The sequence below is a fragment of the Mus caroli genome, unplaced genomic scaffold (genome assembly GCF_978045245.1).
Source record: "Mus caroli unplaced genomic scaffold, Mus_caroli_1 scaffold_2, whole genome shotgun sequence".
Taxonomy (NCBI): domain Eukaryota; kingdom Metazoa; phylum Chordata; class Mammalia; order Rodentia; family Muridae; genus Mus; species Mus caroli.
In genome coordinates, this window is record NW_028227257.1 from 159,882,085 (window position 1) to 159,897,389 (window position 15,305).

Below are 15,305 nucleotides of genomic sequence, written 5' to 3' on the forward strand. Positions count from 1 at the left end.
GTTATATTTGCATTTAAATCATTTTTATGAAAATTTTAACCTCTAACAAAAACTTTAATTTGTCTCTTTTTCAGTGATTTGTAGGCTTCACTTTTTATGATGTGTAACTTTCCCTACTATTTAGAAAGATTCTGTATTCTCTGAGCAGACCATGGAAATAGTTGGTTAAAATATGCTGCTGGTTACAGAAAATTAATAAGAATAGAAATTTGCTAACTTTCACATGTATCATAGGACTTACAGTAAGCCAGAATTTTAAAACATGGCAGATCAGAGTAGAAGGTCTGAATATACTTCACTAGGTAGCATGCCTGTCTGAAAAGGGTCAGTGTGTGGTGATTCTAGCTGCAGTTGACATAGAACCACTCCTCTTTACTACCACTCTGTCCACAGCAGTGGTAGGGAGAAGTGCGATAGCCCCATGCAGCAGACATGAAAACTGAATAAGCAGCGTAGACCTGGGATTTGAACTTGGCTAGTATGTAGATTAAAGAGATCTAACGATATCCAGTTGTATCTACAGATCACAGTTGAATCCCTCATCTATTTAGTTTTTGAGATGTAGACTCACGGTGGGAAGCTTGGGCTGGCCTTAAACTCACAGAGATCTGCTTGCCTTTTGTCTCCAGAGAGCTGTAATTAAAGGCATGTCACCATGCCTGGTCTTCACTTCTTTTTCCCTAAATGCCTTCTCTTTCTAGGAAAATGTATTGTAGGATAATCTTTTAAAGGCACTGGATATTTTTAAAGGTTATGAATAATTACTACCATTGGAATTAAAACCAGTCAGGTTTCCTAAAATGTCTGTACAGCTACAGTCTTAACTATTTTAAGAATCTACTGATCTTAAAAGCTCTGATAATATTTCATAGTTGCTAGATACACATTAGAACTGGGTAATTTTTGTCTGTTTAGTTCAGATCACAAAGAGCATGTAGATAATACGGTATCTGTAAAATAATTTACTAGGGCTGGAGAGAGGGCCTAGCAGTTAAGAGCACTGACTGATCTTTCAGAGATCCTGAGTTCAATTCCCAGCAACAACATTTTGGCTCACAACCATCTGTGATGGGATCCTATGCTCTCTTCTGGTGTGTCTGAAAACAGCTACAATGTACTCATATAAGTAAAATAATAATAAAAATATAAAATAATTTGCTCAATACATGTTGAAAAAATATATCTGTATTAGAAAGCATTTGTGGAGCCTGCAGAGTTTGAGTCTACTCCCTATAGTCCTTGGCTCTGGCTTTCAATAACTTTGTGACCTGGAGCATGTCACTAGTCATACAGCAGCAGTGCCTTGCTCCCAGGAAACATTTGGAATGGGACCTGAGGACAGTAATACTCAGCATAGCCTTGTGAGATTGTGGTTTGGGGTAGATATTCATGCAGATAGGTTTTGGTCTTTATATGCTTGCTGTCTATGGGAAATATATGAGTGTTTTTACTTTAATTGTGAAATTTTATTAATTCACTCAAAGACTGTGTGTGTGTGTGTGTGGCTTGTATGTAGTAGACCTGGGGCTTTACACATCACACTTGCTAGGTTAGAACTGCACTGCCGAGCTATACCACCCCAGCCACCAAAGAACTTAAAACCATTTTTAGTGTCTTATAGTTTTTAGAAAGTGTACGATTGGTAGCAACAATGTCTCTATTATGTCACTTAGCTGGCAATGATTAGTCTCAGAACCGAGCTTATAACCAGAAGAAGAAAAACAACATTTGGGCAGCCAAAATAAAGGTCAAGAGTTATGTAATAAATTACCAGCCTTCAGCCAAAGCTCCATTTTCATTTCTGTAGTGCATGGTAGCTTTTTTTTTTTTTTTTTTTATTTGATCAAGGCTCAACAAATACTCGCCTTGGTGTGTTTTCATACTAGTTTTTTTTTAAGTTGCTTTACTGATTTCTCAACATAGGCAGCATGGAAGAAGGACCTAAAGACACCAAACAGATGAAGTTCCAATTCAGTACAAGAACTTAATATGCAGCGGTTAGTTCTTCAACCTGTCATAGCCCATAAAAGCTCAGCCCAGATGGTCACTGCAGTACAGTAAATAGCAAACCAACTGCTTGTTTTGTGCCTCCACCTAAATACTGCAGTTAGGAATTTCCACGCATAGCATTTTGGATTGGTAGCTGCTGATTTTCTTCCCGCACTCGGCTTCACTCACAGCCTTTCTTTCTTGTGAAAGTTCCACCCTTCTGGCAACGGTGCTGCTAGTAAGATTCTAGTTGGTATTTATTATATATTAATAATTTGTGGTTTTATTTTGCAGGATGAAGAGAATGGAAACAGAGGAGGTAAGCCATTAAACCATCACCTTTTCTCTAAACGCTCCTGTGCAGTCGCACTGTGTGGAGGTGGTAGCAACTGGGGTGATCTTCTTCTCAAGGTCAAGTGTAGAGCACTTTTTAGGTTTTCAAATCATAGGAGTTAAATGTCCCTTGCTGTCACTTCAGAGCTTTGTGAATTCCATCACTTGATTGCTATGAACACTAATGCTTTCCTTATTTATGCACTGTATTTCTAAAGACACTAAGTAAGGATTTTATGTCAGGACCTTTGTAAACTTAGTGGCCCTTTCAGGGAAGGAGCCTGTTGTATCAAGGTGGCTTTGGTTCTTCTTGTTTCTAATCTCACTCTTAAATGCACTTAAGGAAGTTCAGGCAACTTTAATGAGTTGAAGTTTATAGTATAATAAAATAAGTTGGCCGGGCAGAGGTGGCACATGCCTTTAATCTCGGGAGGCAGAGAGGCAGGTGGATTTCTAAGTTTGAGGCCAGCCTGGTCTGCAGAGTGAGTTCCAGGACATCCAGGACTATACAGAGAAACCCTGTCTCGGTGTGGGGGAAAGGGGGAGAAAAATAAATTCATAAAAACATTTATTTCTGATGTTGGGGAGATGGCCCGCCAGTTACAAGTGGTTACTGTTCTGGAAAACCTGAGTTGGGACCCACATCCAGTGGCTTAGAACTGTGCTTGGTGTTTCTAACTCCAGGGGATTTGGTGCTTTCTTCTAAAACGTATACAGAACTGTGATACAATGCGTACAACTAGGAAGTTGCCGCTGATAGCCTATTAGTGGATTAGCTACCGTGGTTCACTCACTGAGGGTCCACGAGTTCTGTTGGGTTTGTTGAGGTTTGCTGCTGTTGTTACTGTTGTCTTACTGTCCTGCTTTGCATTCAGTTAGGATACTTCCTTAAAATCCACACCTTCATCTCTCCTCTTTGTTCTTTTTGTGTCTTGTGACCTTAACATTGTTCAGAATCTGCTAGATTTTTGTCCTGTAGGACCACCATCCACATAGTTTTAGCAGATGTTTTCTCACCACCAGTTCAAGTTTAATCAGTAATTAATCACATTTGCAGTAGTTTTAAATATAACATCATATAACATATAGTAAATTGTATAACCTGTGAATCTTCCATTCTCATCAAGATATGATATTAAAATAAGCATTCCATCATTTTGGAAGGTTCCTGTATATTCTTTTATAACTCATTTGGCTCTGGACAATCATTCACAAGCTTTTTGGCAGGTCAGAATTTTGCATTTTCTGGAATTTCTTGTCAAGCAAAACAACACAGTATTCTTTTTGTGTCTTTTGTCTGATTTTTTTTTAAAAAAATGTATTTATGTGTACCAATAGTACAATATTTTTTTTCTGAGTAATTTCATTTGTATCTATTCCACGGATAGTCCAGTAGCCTCAATGGTCTGGAGGGTCTTGGAATTGTCACGTTTTCAGTTTGACATAAGAAGGAAATAATTTTTTTGAGTACTGTTCACGATAAACTGAGGGTGTAGGTAAGGTAACACATATCATAGATGTCACCTGTGCAAGATGGACCATTCTTGTTGCCATCTGGTACACACCAGGGTTTAGGATGGATTCCAAATGCTTCTGGTGTGATAGAAGCAGAGGCAGCTGACAGGAAAAGCACCAGCCTGAGGAAAGGGCATCTGAGTTCTCTGTCATCTTCTCATCATCCCCTAGGCCAGAGTGCCAAGGCAGATGCTGAGTGCACCCACCAAGGATGCCATCCATGCCTATCACAGGGAAGAATGCATGCCTAACAAGTAGAGCTCCATGTGCATGGTAATGTAGCCACCACAGCTTGTTGAACTGATTGGATGGAGTTATATGCTTTGAATGAGAAGAATAACTTTAAACTCTTTGAGGGTCCAGGTTTTAGAGAAAGAAACTTGGAGAGGAATAGTAACATGTAGACAAGTCTTGGGCTTGCCTACATCCAGAAGTACTGGGTTGTGTAATGAATTAAAAAGATCTGAAGTTAGATGGGTAGGAATGGGGAAGTGGTTCTGGGAAGAGTCTGAGGAGGGGGAATATAATCAAAACATGAAATTCTTGTGTTTGGGAGTAAATGTTTAGGGTAAAAATATTAATTGGACTGCCAAAAGATGAAGTATAAATGTTTGTGCTGTGGCTCTAACCCCATTGTCAACAACAGGCTGAATTTTGCTTTTGAGCTTCCCAGTAGCCAAAGAATCAAGTAAGGATAGGAATAGTTAGGGCTCTACTCCATCTGTAAAAAAATGCCATCTCGTCGTTGCTGAATGCTGAGATCAGTTTGTCTTTATATGTCTCTGTCCTAGAAAACAAAGAAAATGCAGTCAACAGTAGCTTTAACAGTGTTGCTCCAAAAGGCTATTTTTTTCAGTGAATGTACATCCCCAGGATCATTCCTTAAAGGGTTTCTCCAACTGTGCCTCAGGCACACTGCCGTGAGTGCCTCTGGCCAAGTTTGTTAACTATAGTGATGCTGCTAGTATTTCACAGGTAGACAAGAGGCCCTGAATGTTCTGTGTATTCGAGTAACTTAGAAAGTGCCCAAAACATGGACTTTTTGTCTCTTAGAGGACCATGGGAAGGTCTGAGAGCACCTGAAGAAGTTGATCTGTTACACAGGGGACACACTTGAGGTTGGGGAGGAGGGGGATTCAGCACGAGCATGCACTTGACATTAATCCAGACCAGACGTGAGCATGTGTGTCGGGCTCTCTTAACCCCACAGATGAGGTAATAGCCCTCTTTTGTAGATAAAACAGCTAAAATAACTCACTCAGATAACATGACTACTGAGTGAAGAGCTGGATGTTCAAATCAGTTATGTCCAGTACTCTCCAAGTTCATAGTTTTGTTTTTAAACTTATGTCAGTTGACTTACTTTTAAGTATTCTTCCTCATTTCTTCAATTTTGTTTCGAAAGCCTTTCTACCTTTAAAATGATGTTCTAGCATTGAGGACCAAGACCGAGGTAAATCTCTAGTGTGTTTTGCAACTGACCTTGAGGAGCGTGCGTGGAGAAAGGCAGGGTCAAAGAAGCCTGTCTCACATTTGCGAGAACCTAAAGATAAAGGTGAGGAAGCCTGAAATATTTTCTAGAAGCAAGCTTTACTCGCTACGACATTCGGAATAGCTGTTTTGCTGTAGACCTGAAAGTCCCCTGAGCTTGAGGAGTTCCCAGTGCCCTGCCTGCCTGAGCTTGTATGTTTCATCCCAAGTGTGGTCACAGGCTGCTCCACAAAGCCCCTTTAGCCTAAGCACAGTAATATTATTTTAGCTAAACTAGTTGTTTATTGGATCATATTTTGTATCAAAAAACTCCCCGCTCCTGAATAACTATTTATAGATGAGCTTTTCGAGCGCACCCTCATCAGAGACATCTTGTGGTTTATTTACTATTTAATTCAGTAGCATGTAACGACAGCATTCTGTAAAGCAACTAAAGGCTCTGACTGATAGTGTTTCTTGTGCCTATTTAGTTTGGCATGTACTTTTCTAATAATAAACTTCCCCAGCTTTTATATTTTTATTTTTGTATTTTATGAAATTATTTTACATTGTTTATTACAGTGATGCAATATAAGAAAAGACCATAAAGGCAGAATATTTTGGAGAGAGCAGTTGTTTTGGACAGTTGATACCATATTGACACCCTTTAAACTTCTGGAGTAAACACCCACAATCACAAGCACACAGCTGGCTGCTGCTGTAGTTCCCCTCCCAATGTTAGCTCCATTGAGTTTCTAGTTTTCTAGCATGTGGCAAGGGGAACCTGGTAGTTGTGTCAACTGTCTCAGTTGTGATCTTTGTGATTCTGTTATCTCTGACTTCATGCCTCTATAGCTCTTACTAGAGTGTTCTAACAGTGGTGAGACCCAGGACAGGCCAGATGCAAAGGAAGGGGTCTTTGACACTAGCTGCACCAGTGTGACTTGGGAACAGCACTGTAGTGTGAGCCTCCACAGCCAAAGCCCTTGGACTTAGGGCTGCTGTTTGTCTGGGAAATCGTGGTGAGCTCATGTTCATGAGCTTACCTTTCTATATAAGGTCCAACCTTCATGCTGTCTTTCTGCCTCCTCTCTCATGGTGCTTCTAAATCATTCAGGAAGGAACTAATTGGACCAGTTACTCATTCAGTGTAGATGTATCTTAGTCACTGTGTTAGGAGAATGAGTGTGCTTCAGTGAAATGCATGTTTACTGATTTAAAAAAGATGTTTACAAAGCTGAGAAAATGGAGTCGATTTATGATCTATTTCCATTCATTTTTGAAAATCAAATTTTTTTCCAGAATAATGTAACTAAAATATTGGCCTGAAATTGTATTGCAAGTATTTTTTCTAGGCAAGTCAGTAATAGCCAGATACTTGGCGATAGAGAGTCAGGAGCACATTTACATTGCTTTTCAAATGCAGCTTTTCTGACTTAGCTCTATGGAGCCTTTAGCTGAGTCCTATAAGATGTGTATTTAACTAGATTGTTTTTAGTTTAACCAGATTAATTAGTTGCATATTTTCTGTTATTTTTTGGTGCTGCTTAGGGAACAACCATAGGTGTCTTAGTCTCAAGCACATTTTAGGAAGTAGAGGTGGATGGCCACGATTGGTGGCAACAGTGCTCTTCTGGGGCTTAGGTCCTTACTCCTCTGCACAGCTCTCCAGGGATTCAGGTGATGTCCTTTAAGTAATTGGCAAGAGGCAGCTATGGCCTCTCAGAGCTTAACTCATGGAGTCCACTCTTGAAAGTTTGAAAGCTTGGGCTATGTTCTCTTGAATTTGTACACTATTAATGGGTGGCTCGCTCAGCATCAGGTGCCGCTTTGGCTTCTGCAGAGCAGCATTCACACGTTCTTTACTTTCCTCACCCACAGTCTTGCATGTGACTGGCTTTGATTTGCTGAGCCTCTGCTGAAGAGCAAGGAATATTTACTGCTTTAGTGTCTAAATTTGCTTTTCATTTGGTTATATTTTTGAAACCTGAATTGCTTTTGTCACTTTTATGAGATAATAAGGAAAGTCTGTATATTATGCATTAGCACTTAACTTTTTATGGCTGAAGTATTTGTGTGTATCTATACACACACACACACATACACACACCACTGTTTGCTTATCCATTTACTTATTAATGGACATTTGGACTGTTTCTTCCTTATGGCTGTTATAGTTGGGACTCTTTGAACGTGTGTGTGTGTGTGTGTGTGTGTGTGTGTGTGGGGTGTGTGTGTATTTGCGTCCTGCTTCAGTTCTTTGGGATGAAGATCCAGTGCTGGGCCATACTGTTTTCTGCAGTGCAATGATGGAGGGCCTTCCTGTCTGTATTCTCTCCAACAAGTATTACTTTTTGTTTTTGTATTAGAGCCAACTTAGTGGGTGCAAAGTGGCATCTTATTGTGGATGTGATGTGCATTTCTTTAAAGGATTAATCCTTATAGACATCCTTTAGTATTTTTTTTTGGTTTGGTTTGGTTTTTTTGAGACAGGTTTTCTCTGTATAGCCCTGGCTGTCTTGGAACTCACTTTGTAGACCAGGCTGGCCTCGAACTCAGAAATCCACCTGCCTCTGCCTCCCGAGTGCTGGGATTAAAGGCGTGTACCACCACACCCGGAACATCCTTTAGTGTTCTTATTGACCACTTGCATAACTTATTTGGAGAAATAACTGTTGATGTACATGTTCATTTTTTAATTTATTTTAAAATTATTCTTTCGTTATTGTATATAGATGGGTGTTTCGTGTGCATTAAGTCTGTGCACCATGTTTGAGTCTGGTATTTGAGGAAGTCAGAACAGGGTGGAACTGCAGTTACAGATGGCTGTGAGCCTCCATGTGGGTCCTTGGAAACAAACCCATGTCCTTTGGAGGAGCAGCCAGTGCTCTTAAACCACTGAGCCATTTCTCTGTCCTTGCTGCCTATTTTTTAAATGAGGTTTGTTTTGTTCTTTGGTAGTAGTATTTCTCTATGTGTGGATTTTACACTCTCAGGGCATGGTTTCCAGTTCCTTTTTCTAATTTTGTAGGCTCTCTTCATGTTTGAGATTTTTTCTTGTTTTCCCCCCCTTTTTTTTTTACAGGAGGGTTAAAACTAGAAAATTTAGTTCTCTTCCTGGCCATGCACTTCAGTCACCCGAGGGTGTAGCTGGTGAACAAATGATTTTGGGTAGTTTTGAGTTTATCTACTTTTTATTACCCATGCCTTTGTTTAAGACATTTTAGTGAGTTTTAAAAAAGGTAAGTATAAAAGAGTAATAGCAACTGATTTATTAATGCAGACTTGTAGGAAGACAGTTTGAATTGACTGGGAAGAAAACAGAGACTGTTTTCAGTGCTGCTTGTGGAAACCATGGTTTTGCATTTGGCAAGTTCCATAGATGGAACAGTGTCCTCAGCCTGAGGGAACACTATATTCAGCTTATGTTGATGTTTATCTAGGAATATACATTTGTTAAGCTAATTGAACCTTGTACTTAAAGTATTTTATCTTAGTTGTAAGTTACAGTTAATTTCAATAGATGACGTGAAGAACATGTGTGATTAGTTCACTCGACTGTTCATAGATAGTAGTGTTGGACTGTTTGGGACAACACAGCTATGGACCTTCTTTTACCTGCTTTGAATCCAAAGGCATGCTTCTGTAGGAGTGTCGCTGCTGAGTCATCACATGTACAGGGTACTGCTGTTCCCAGTGCAGTTGGACCAGCTTGCACACTAGCAGCACAAGCATCCAGTTGCTCTGCAGCGTCGCTCTCCTTCGTGTTAACCTGTTTTCAAATTTTGGTTGCTGTAGTTGGCGTGGACAGTGGTTTGGGTTATAGTTTTAATTTATATTTTCCGTAAGGCAGAGTTGATTATGCATCCATTTTAATTGTGTACTTGTAGGCATTCCAAACGGAGAATTTGGTGGCTACGGAAGTATAGGAGGTGCCCACTGACCGTGCCTTTCCAATCCTTATGAACTCTGTTAAGGTTCTTATTTCACTGCACTCTGAGTGAGTGATACTTTGTTTTTAATACTTTGAATTCTCTCTTAAGCATTTTGCTGTGTTCTTTGTCCATGAAGGTGCTGCACTGTGGATGTTAAGATGCTCTTTTGATTTATCAGTCACAGCCAAAGCTACAGTTTGCCCATCATTATTTGGGCCTGCGGTTTGAGACCAAGACGAGTTTTTTTTCCTTGTTATATTTATTTTGATTTTCATGGGTCTTAGTGTAAAGTCTGTGCCTTTCCAGTTTTTGTGTAGCAGAAACCAGCTCACTTATGGTGTCTGTCTTGAGTTGGTCCATAACTATGCTCTGGCCTGGAGTTGGCCCGTGGAAGCTATGTAATACTTTCCAAACCAAGAATAATTTTATATTTTTACAGGTTTGTTTAAATAGAGAAAGAAACAACACACCAGATACCGTAGGTACTTACAGAGCCCTAAATATTGACTGGTGGTTTCTTATGTGTTGTTCTGTTCCATTGGTTGTTTGTGGTGTTTGCTTTTTCAGACAGGGCTTCTCTGTGTAGCCCTGACTGTCCTGGAACTCACTCTGTAGACCAGGCTGGCCTCGAGTTCAGCCTGCCTCTGCCTCCCATGTGCTGGGATTAAAGACCAACACCACGCCCAGCCCATCGGTCATTTTATTTGCATTGAGCAGACACTGCTTCTGTTTTCTGTGGCTTCATAAATGATTCTATCTATAGTGCATTCTTCATTTGCTTGGACTGAGATCTAACGGTGCTTTGTCACGAATCTGCATGCATGAGGTTCCAGATTAAACCCACAAAAAGAAAAGAAAAAAAATCTGACAATTTTTGTTCATTATGTAGTATCATAAAAGCTTTAGAATTGGGTTTTTAGTTGTTAGAAATTTTCTCGTGTATGCATTACAAAATTTAAATGTTGAAAAACACTTGCCTTCAGGAGGCTGAGGCAGAGACAGGTATGTCTGAGTTCGAGGCTAGCCTCGACTGTGAGAGATCAGTATCTATTCAGGATTTCCAGTACCACTTTCTCAGGAGATAGATTTATTGGCCCTATAGGAACTGAGCACAGAGAATAAGAGAGAAAGCAGGGAACGAGGGAGAAAGGGAGAGAGATTTGTCCAGATGACAAAGGACTGCCTCTGGATAGAGAGGAGACATGTGTGGCACATAGCAAAATGGCTGTTTATAAAGGTAAGAGGGGAAACCCTGTGTTAGGATGAGGTGTTTGATTGGGCATGTTAACTAGGGGAGCCAAAGGGGGCTTTTGATTGCTGGACTTTAGTACTTTGTTAGCTGGACAATCTTGGTCAGCCTTGGGAGGAGAAAGTGGCCGAATAAGGAAATAGACCTTGGGGGCTAGCTTCAGGAATGTAATCTAGTGATTTTTAGTAAGGAAAAGGGAATTGGGTAAAAGGACCAGGCCTGCCACGGCCATTTTGCCACGCTCGAGTTCCTTAATGGGTCACAGAGTGAGTTCCAGGACACCCAGGCACACATAGAGACAGAAACCCTAACACAAAACAAAAACATCCTTGCCATCTTGAATCTTGTAGTGTGTGTCTCAGATTAATTGGTCAGCATCTATTGGAATACCTCTTAGGTTTTTCTTGTTCATCTTTTGATATAGTGAATATATATTGATTGGATTTTTAGATGTAACCAGTGTTGTGACCAAACCAAGCTTGTTTGCATTGTTGTGCTCATCAGCTGCTTGGCTCGGTCTTCTATTTGAAGATTTTCACTTTTCAGCTCAGTGACTGTATATTGCAATCCGCAGACACGGAGTGGCAGCAGCTAAGCGAGGGGAATGGGTGACTCATGCCAAGACTTAGCAGAGAATGATCGCAGTGGATAAGAACTGAGGAGGATGGGAAAGGGCAGTGATACAATCTGGTCCTAAAGGAAAGCGTGAAGGAAAGATTTGTCAGTAAAAGCCTCACCCTTCAGTCTGGATCCAAGGAAGACTCAGCTGGGCCATAAAGCAGTGGAGGAGTTCAGGGAGCAGTCTTCTTGATGAACACCACTTTGGACAACAGTGGGGACATGCCTACTTAGTGGGGACATGGCAGTGGGCTGATGGCTGACTACCTGCAGAAGGTTCTCAGAGGGATGTCTGGCACAGTGCCTCTGTGATGCTCGCCAGCTGGCTTGTTGGCCAGCCCGGAACACCTTGCTTTTCTTCCTAGCCTTTGGAGACTGGTAGGCTCTTTACCTTGTCTAGCTTTCCTGAGAGTAGGAGTTGACTGTAAAGCCAACTTTTACTTTATAGATTTAGAAACTTTTGCTTATTTATAGCTAATGAAAAATTTGATTTCTTTTGTTGTTTAATCTTCCTTAAATTTATTTTTATTTGAATTATGTGTATGAGTGTTTTGCCTGCATATATGTCTGTTAGTCACTTTCAGTCCTGGCACCCTCAGTGGCCAGAATAGGGCATTAGATCAGTGGTCCTCGGCCTTCCTCATGCTGTGACCCATTAATACAGTTTCTCATGCTGTGGTGACCCCAACCATAAAATTATTTTTGTTACCACTTCATAACTATAATCTTGCTACTGTTATGAATCATAATATAAATATCTGATGTTCAGGATATCTGATATGCAACCCCTGTAAAAGGGTCTTTAGACACTCAGAGGGGTCTAGATGTACAGGTTGAGAACCACTGCCCTAGAACTAGAGTTACAGATGGTTGTGGGCTGCTTTTTAGGTGCTGGGAATTGCACCTCTGTCCTCTCAGAGGACAGCCAGTGCTCTTAAACCACCGAGCCATCTCTCCCGCCCTTTGTTTAATCTTTGTTGTAAGAGTCTGTTGATTCAGGAATTCTTAAAAGTTCATTTATTTACTTATTTTGAGATTAAGAAAGCCATTTCTCTTCATGCCTTCTGTTTGGTAAGTTAAGTGATGTATGTTCATTCTTTTAGTGGTTAGCTTGGAAATGCTACTTTCTCTACTGCCTGGATATGATTGTTGTGCTGGGTTGCAATTCAGTTTTGATTTAATGACAGGCCTTTGTTTTGCCCCCAATTTTGCTTTGTGCATTCTCTACTCATCTTGGAGATACAGCTCTCTTCTTACTTGGCTTCTGCTGTTCCTAGTAAGACATCATAAGTTGGTTATACCTTTGTTGAAGGTAAGCACATGTGCATGCTCTCACACCCATGCACGCTGTAAGGTTCTCTCTGTACCTTCTTAAAAAATGACTAGATTTTCATATTTTTGTTTGAAATAAAGAAGCTGATGGAAAAGTGGTAGGCAGTTTCAATTTTTGAAGGGTTATTTTGTAGGTTTTATAGCTAGTCAAAGATTAAAGATATGTTCATTAATAACACTGTGGAAAATCCTTGCTCCCCAAAACAGCCTGTTGATTGTTCCTGTCTGTGGTAAGTTAGGTGAGAATTCTTGCCTCTTGATTAACCTGTTCCGAGAAACTGAGGCACTAACACAAGTTTGATACTGGGAAATAAGGAAACAAGAAGCAAAAATTGGTTATTAGATTATGCAAAGTAAAATACCTAGTTGTTGAGTATGGACTTTCCCTCGTAGCTCCCTCTGTGCTTGCCCCTTCCCCATCCTCCTCCTCTCTTTTTGTAGAATCAGGATTTCTTTATGTTGACTTGGCTGCTTTTGGACTCCTGGGCTCAAGTGACTCCTGTCTCAGCCTCCCAAGTCAAGTGCTAACTACAAATCCACCCCATTTACCTATCAATATGTTTTTGAAACGATGTCTATGAATTCTTCTCAGAGAAAAGATGATGAAGGAAAGAAAATGCGTTGTGTGACTGAGTTTTTCATTAAGTAGGTACCGGGTACATAGTAGGAGCTTGCATGCACAGTGCCTGTTGGGTAAAGGGAGGATGCTGACACCTTTTGTCATGGCCACCATGGTGTGTTCATAAGTGACTGTTCTGTGTCTTCCTTCTCACTCCCCATAGCCCGTGTAACTCAGGGTTAGTGGTACCTAATGATTTAGAAACCATATTTCAAATAACTAAGAAAGTCTATAAGAAAATAACAAAAATAGGGCAATCTTGGACTTATATAGAAATGTAGACATATTCTATAAAATAAACCAGTAGGTGAAAAGTTTAAAAGAGAATCTTGATACTACTTAAGAATAATGAATGGTAATTTATATTGAAAGGAATTGAGCTGGATTAAAGAGGATGTCAGAAACTCCTTTTAAGGTGAAGACTTTAAGACTTGAAAAACATAATACATAAAGTTTAACCTGGTAGTCAAGAAACTAGATGTGATTTCAAAATCTCTTTAAGGGTTCTAAACACTTTATTATGAAATATTTTAATGTGAAAGATAAAAATACTTCAGAGAGAATTAATCGGAAGTCTTTGGCAGAGATAAGTAACTGTAAGAGAACTAGAGAGAGATTCACACTAGGGTTTGAGCTGTCTCCAAAACATGGCTCTCTTCTCTGGCTTTTTCTTAGTAGTGTTGCCTCAGACAGTACTGTAATTAGGTGGTTTTAAGCTGGCTTTTCCTAGCTGCTGCATAACTTACAACCTGGGTTACAGATACCACCCTGCTGGAGAGCCCTGATCTTGTTCCTCATTGCTTTCCATAGCCTACATAGAAAGTATGTGACTCCTAACTTAATCAGTGTTTATTGTGGGAATTACAGCCCCCTGCTTTCAATGTTTAGCAGATAACTTCTCATCTTTGGCATAAAAAACAGAGCAGAAATATTCAAAGCTAAGTGTGAGGACAGTTAAGAATTAAGAACTACATTTTTTGTTTGTTCATTCATTTAGCAAACATCTATGCAGTCTGTACCATGAGCCAGACACACTAGGCTGATTGCATGGAAGGAAGCGATGCTGCCTCTAGCCTCACTTCCTTCAGAGTGTTGAAAATGTCATGTGATGCAGTGCACGTCCTCGGCCGGCCGGTTAATGAAAACGTGCCTTCTGCGCCCCTTTCCTTCTCACTGTGTGGCGGTGTCCACAGTCATCTCACACTAACCTCTTCACCATTTTCCCACTCTCAGGTGAAACATGGGGCTGTAGGGCAAGGATTTTTTTTTTTTTCAAATTCAAAATAGTTTCTTCTGTACATTTATTAGAAACATATAGACCCACAAATTTACACATAAAACACGGAAAGATGGAAATATAAAATGATGTTTTAAGCACAGAAATAAAAGTATGTACGGTTGTTATAGGATTGTGGCAAAAGAAACCATTTTCCCGCCAGGGAAGGATATGCTAGACTAGGTCCTGGCAATGACACCATCTAGAGAACATGGAAACACAGGGTAAAGCTGGGCCAGCGAAGAGATAGCTAATAACGACCAGAATCAGAGAAAGATCTGCCAGAGTTTGTGCTTTGTTAATTAAGAGATGGTAATTTTAAGTTATCAGTGAAAAACTTTTTTTTTTTTGTAGTAGAGGATGCATTAGAACAGTGTCCAAAAAAAAGATAATTTCTGTCGTGTAGCGAATTATTGAAGTTAGAGAGCTCAGCAGAGTTTACCGAGGGATGAGGAAAGCAGGTATTCAAGAGTGGGAACATTCCAGCATCAGCACCCACCCAGGGACAGCAGCGGCTTGGATGAGCTTGTATGCCTCTCCTGGGGATGCTTGTTCATCCAGAAAACCCTGCAACACAAGCAACTGAAGATGGACGAGAGCAGACAGCCCTGGTGTGTGTGTGCAGTAGGCACATCAGCACTAGTCAGCTGCATGGAAGGGAGGGAAGGACGGACTTCAGGGCCATAGCTTGGAGTGTGCACATGAGAGGTGCTAGCTAGTGGGGACTAAAGCAGGCTGTGAGAACTAAATCCTTACTTGAGACAGGACACAGGAGGAAAACACTTCTAAATGAAAAGTGGACATTAAAACAAAACAAAACAAAACAAAGCAGAGGCTAGAACAGCAGAAATGCAGGGGCACAGGGCAGATCCAGTGTGCCCGGGAGGAGAAGAGCAGCTTAGTTACTTCAAGTTTGGAAGTGAGCGACCAGGAGCACAGCCAGAGCCTTTCCTGAGCCTTGTCAGGAGC

General features: G+C 40.5%; 1 protein-coding gene across 12 annotated transcripts in view; it reads left to right on the top strand.

Moving 5' to 3' along the window:
* Positions 1-15,305, top strand: part of Arhgap21 (Rho GTPase activating protein 21) — a 125,469-nt gene that overhangs the window by 54,955 nt on the left and 55,209 nt on the right. For all 12 annotated transcript variants that reach the window (XM_029474437.2, XM_029474443.2, XM_085835139.1 and 9 more), the window contains one exon: positions 2,284-2,308. In XM_029474437.2, coding sequence (XP_029330297.1) covers positions 2,284-2,308 — 25 coding nt within the window. The remainder of the gene's footprint in view (positions 1-2,283; positions 2,309-15,305) is intronic.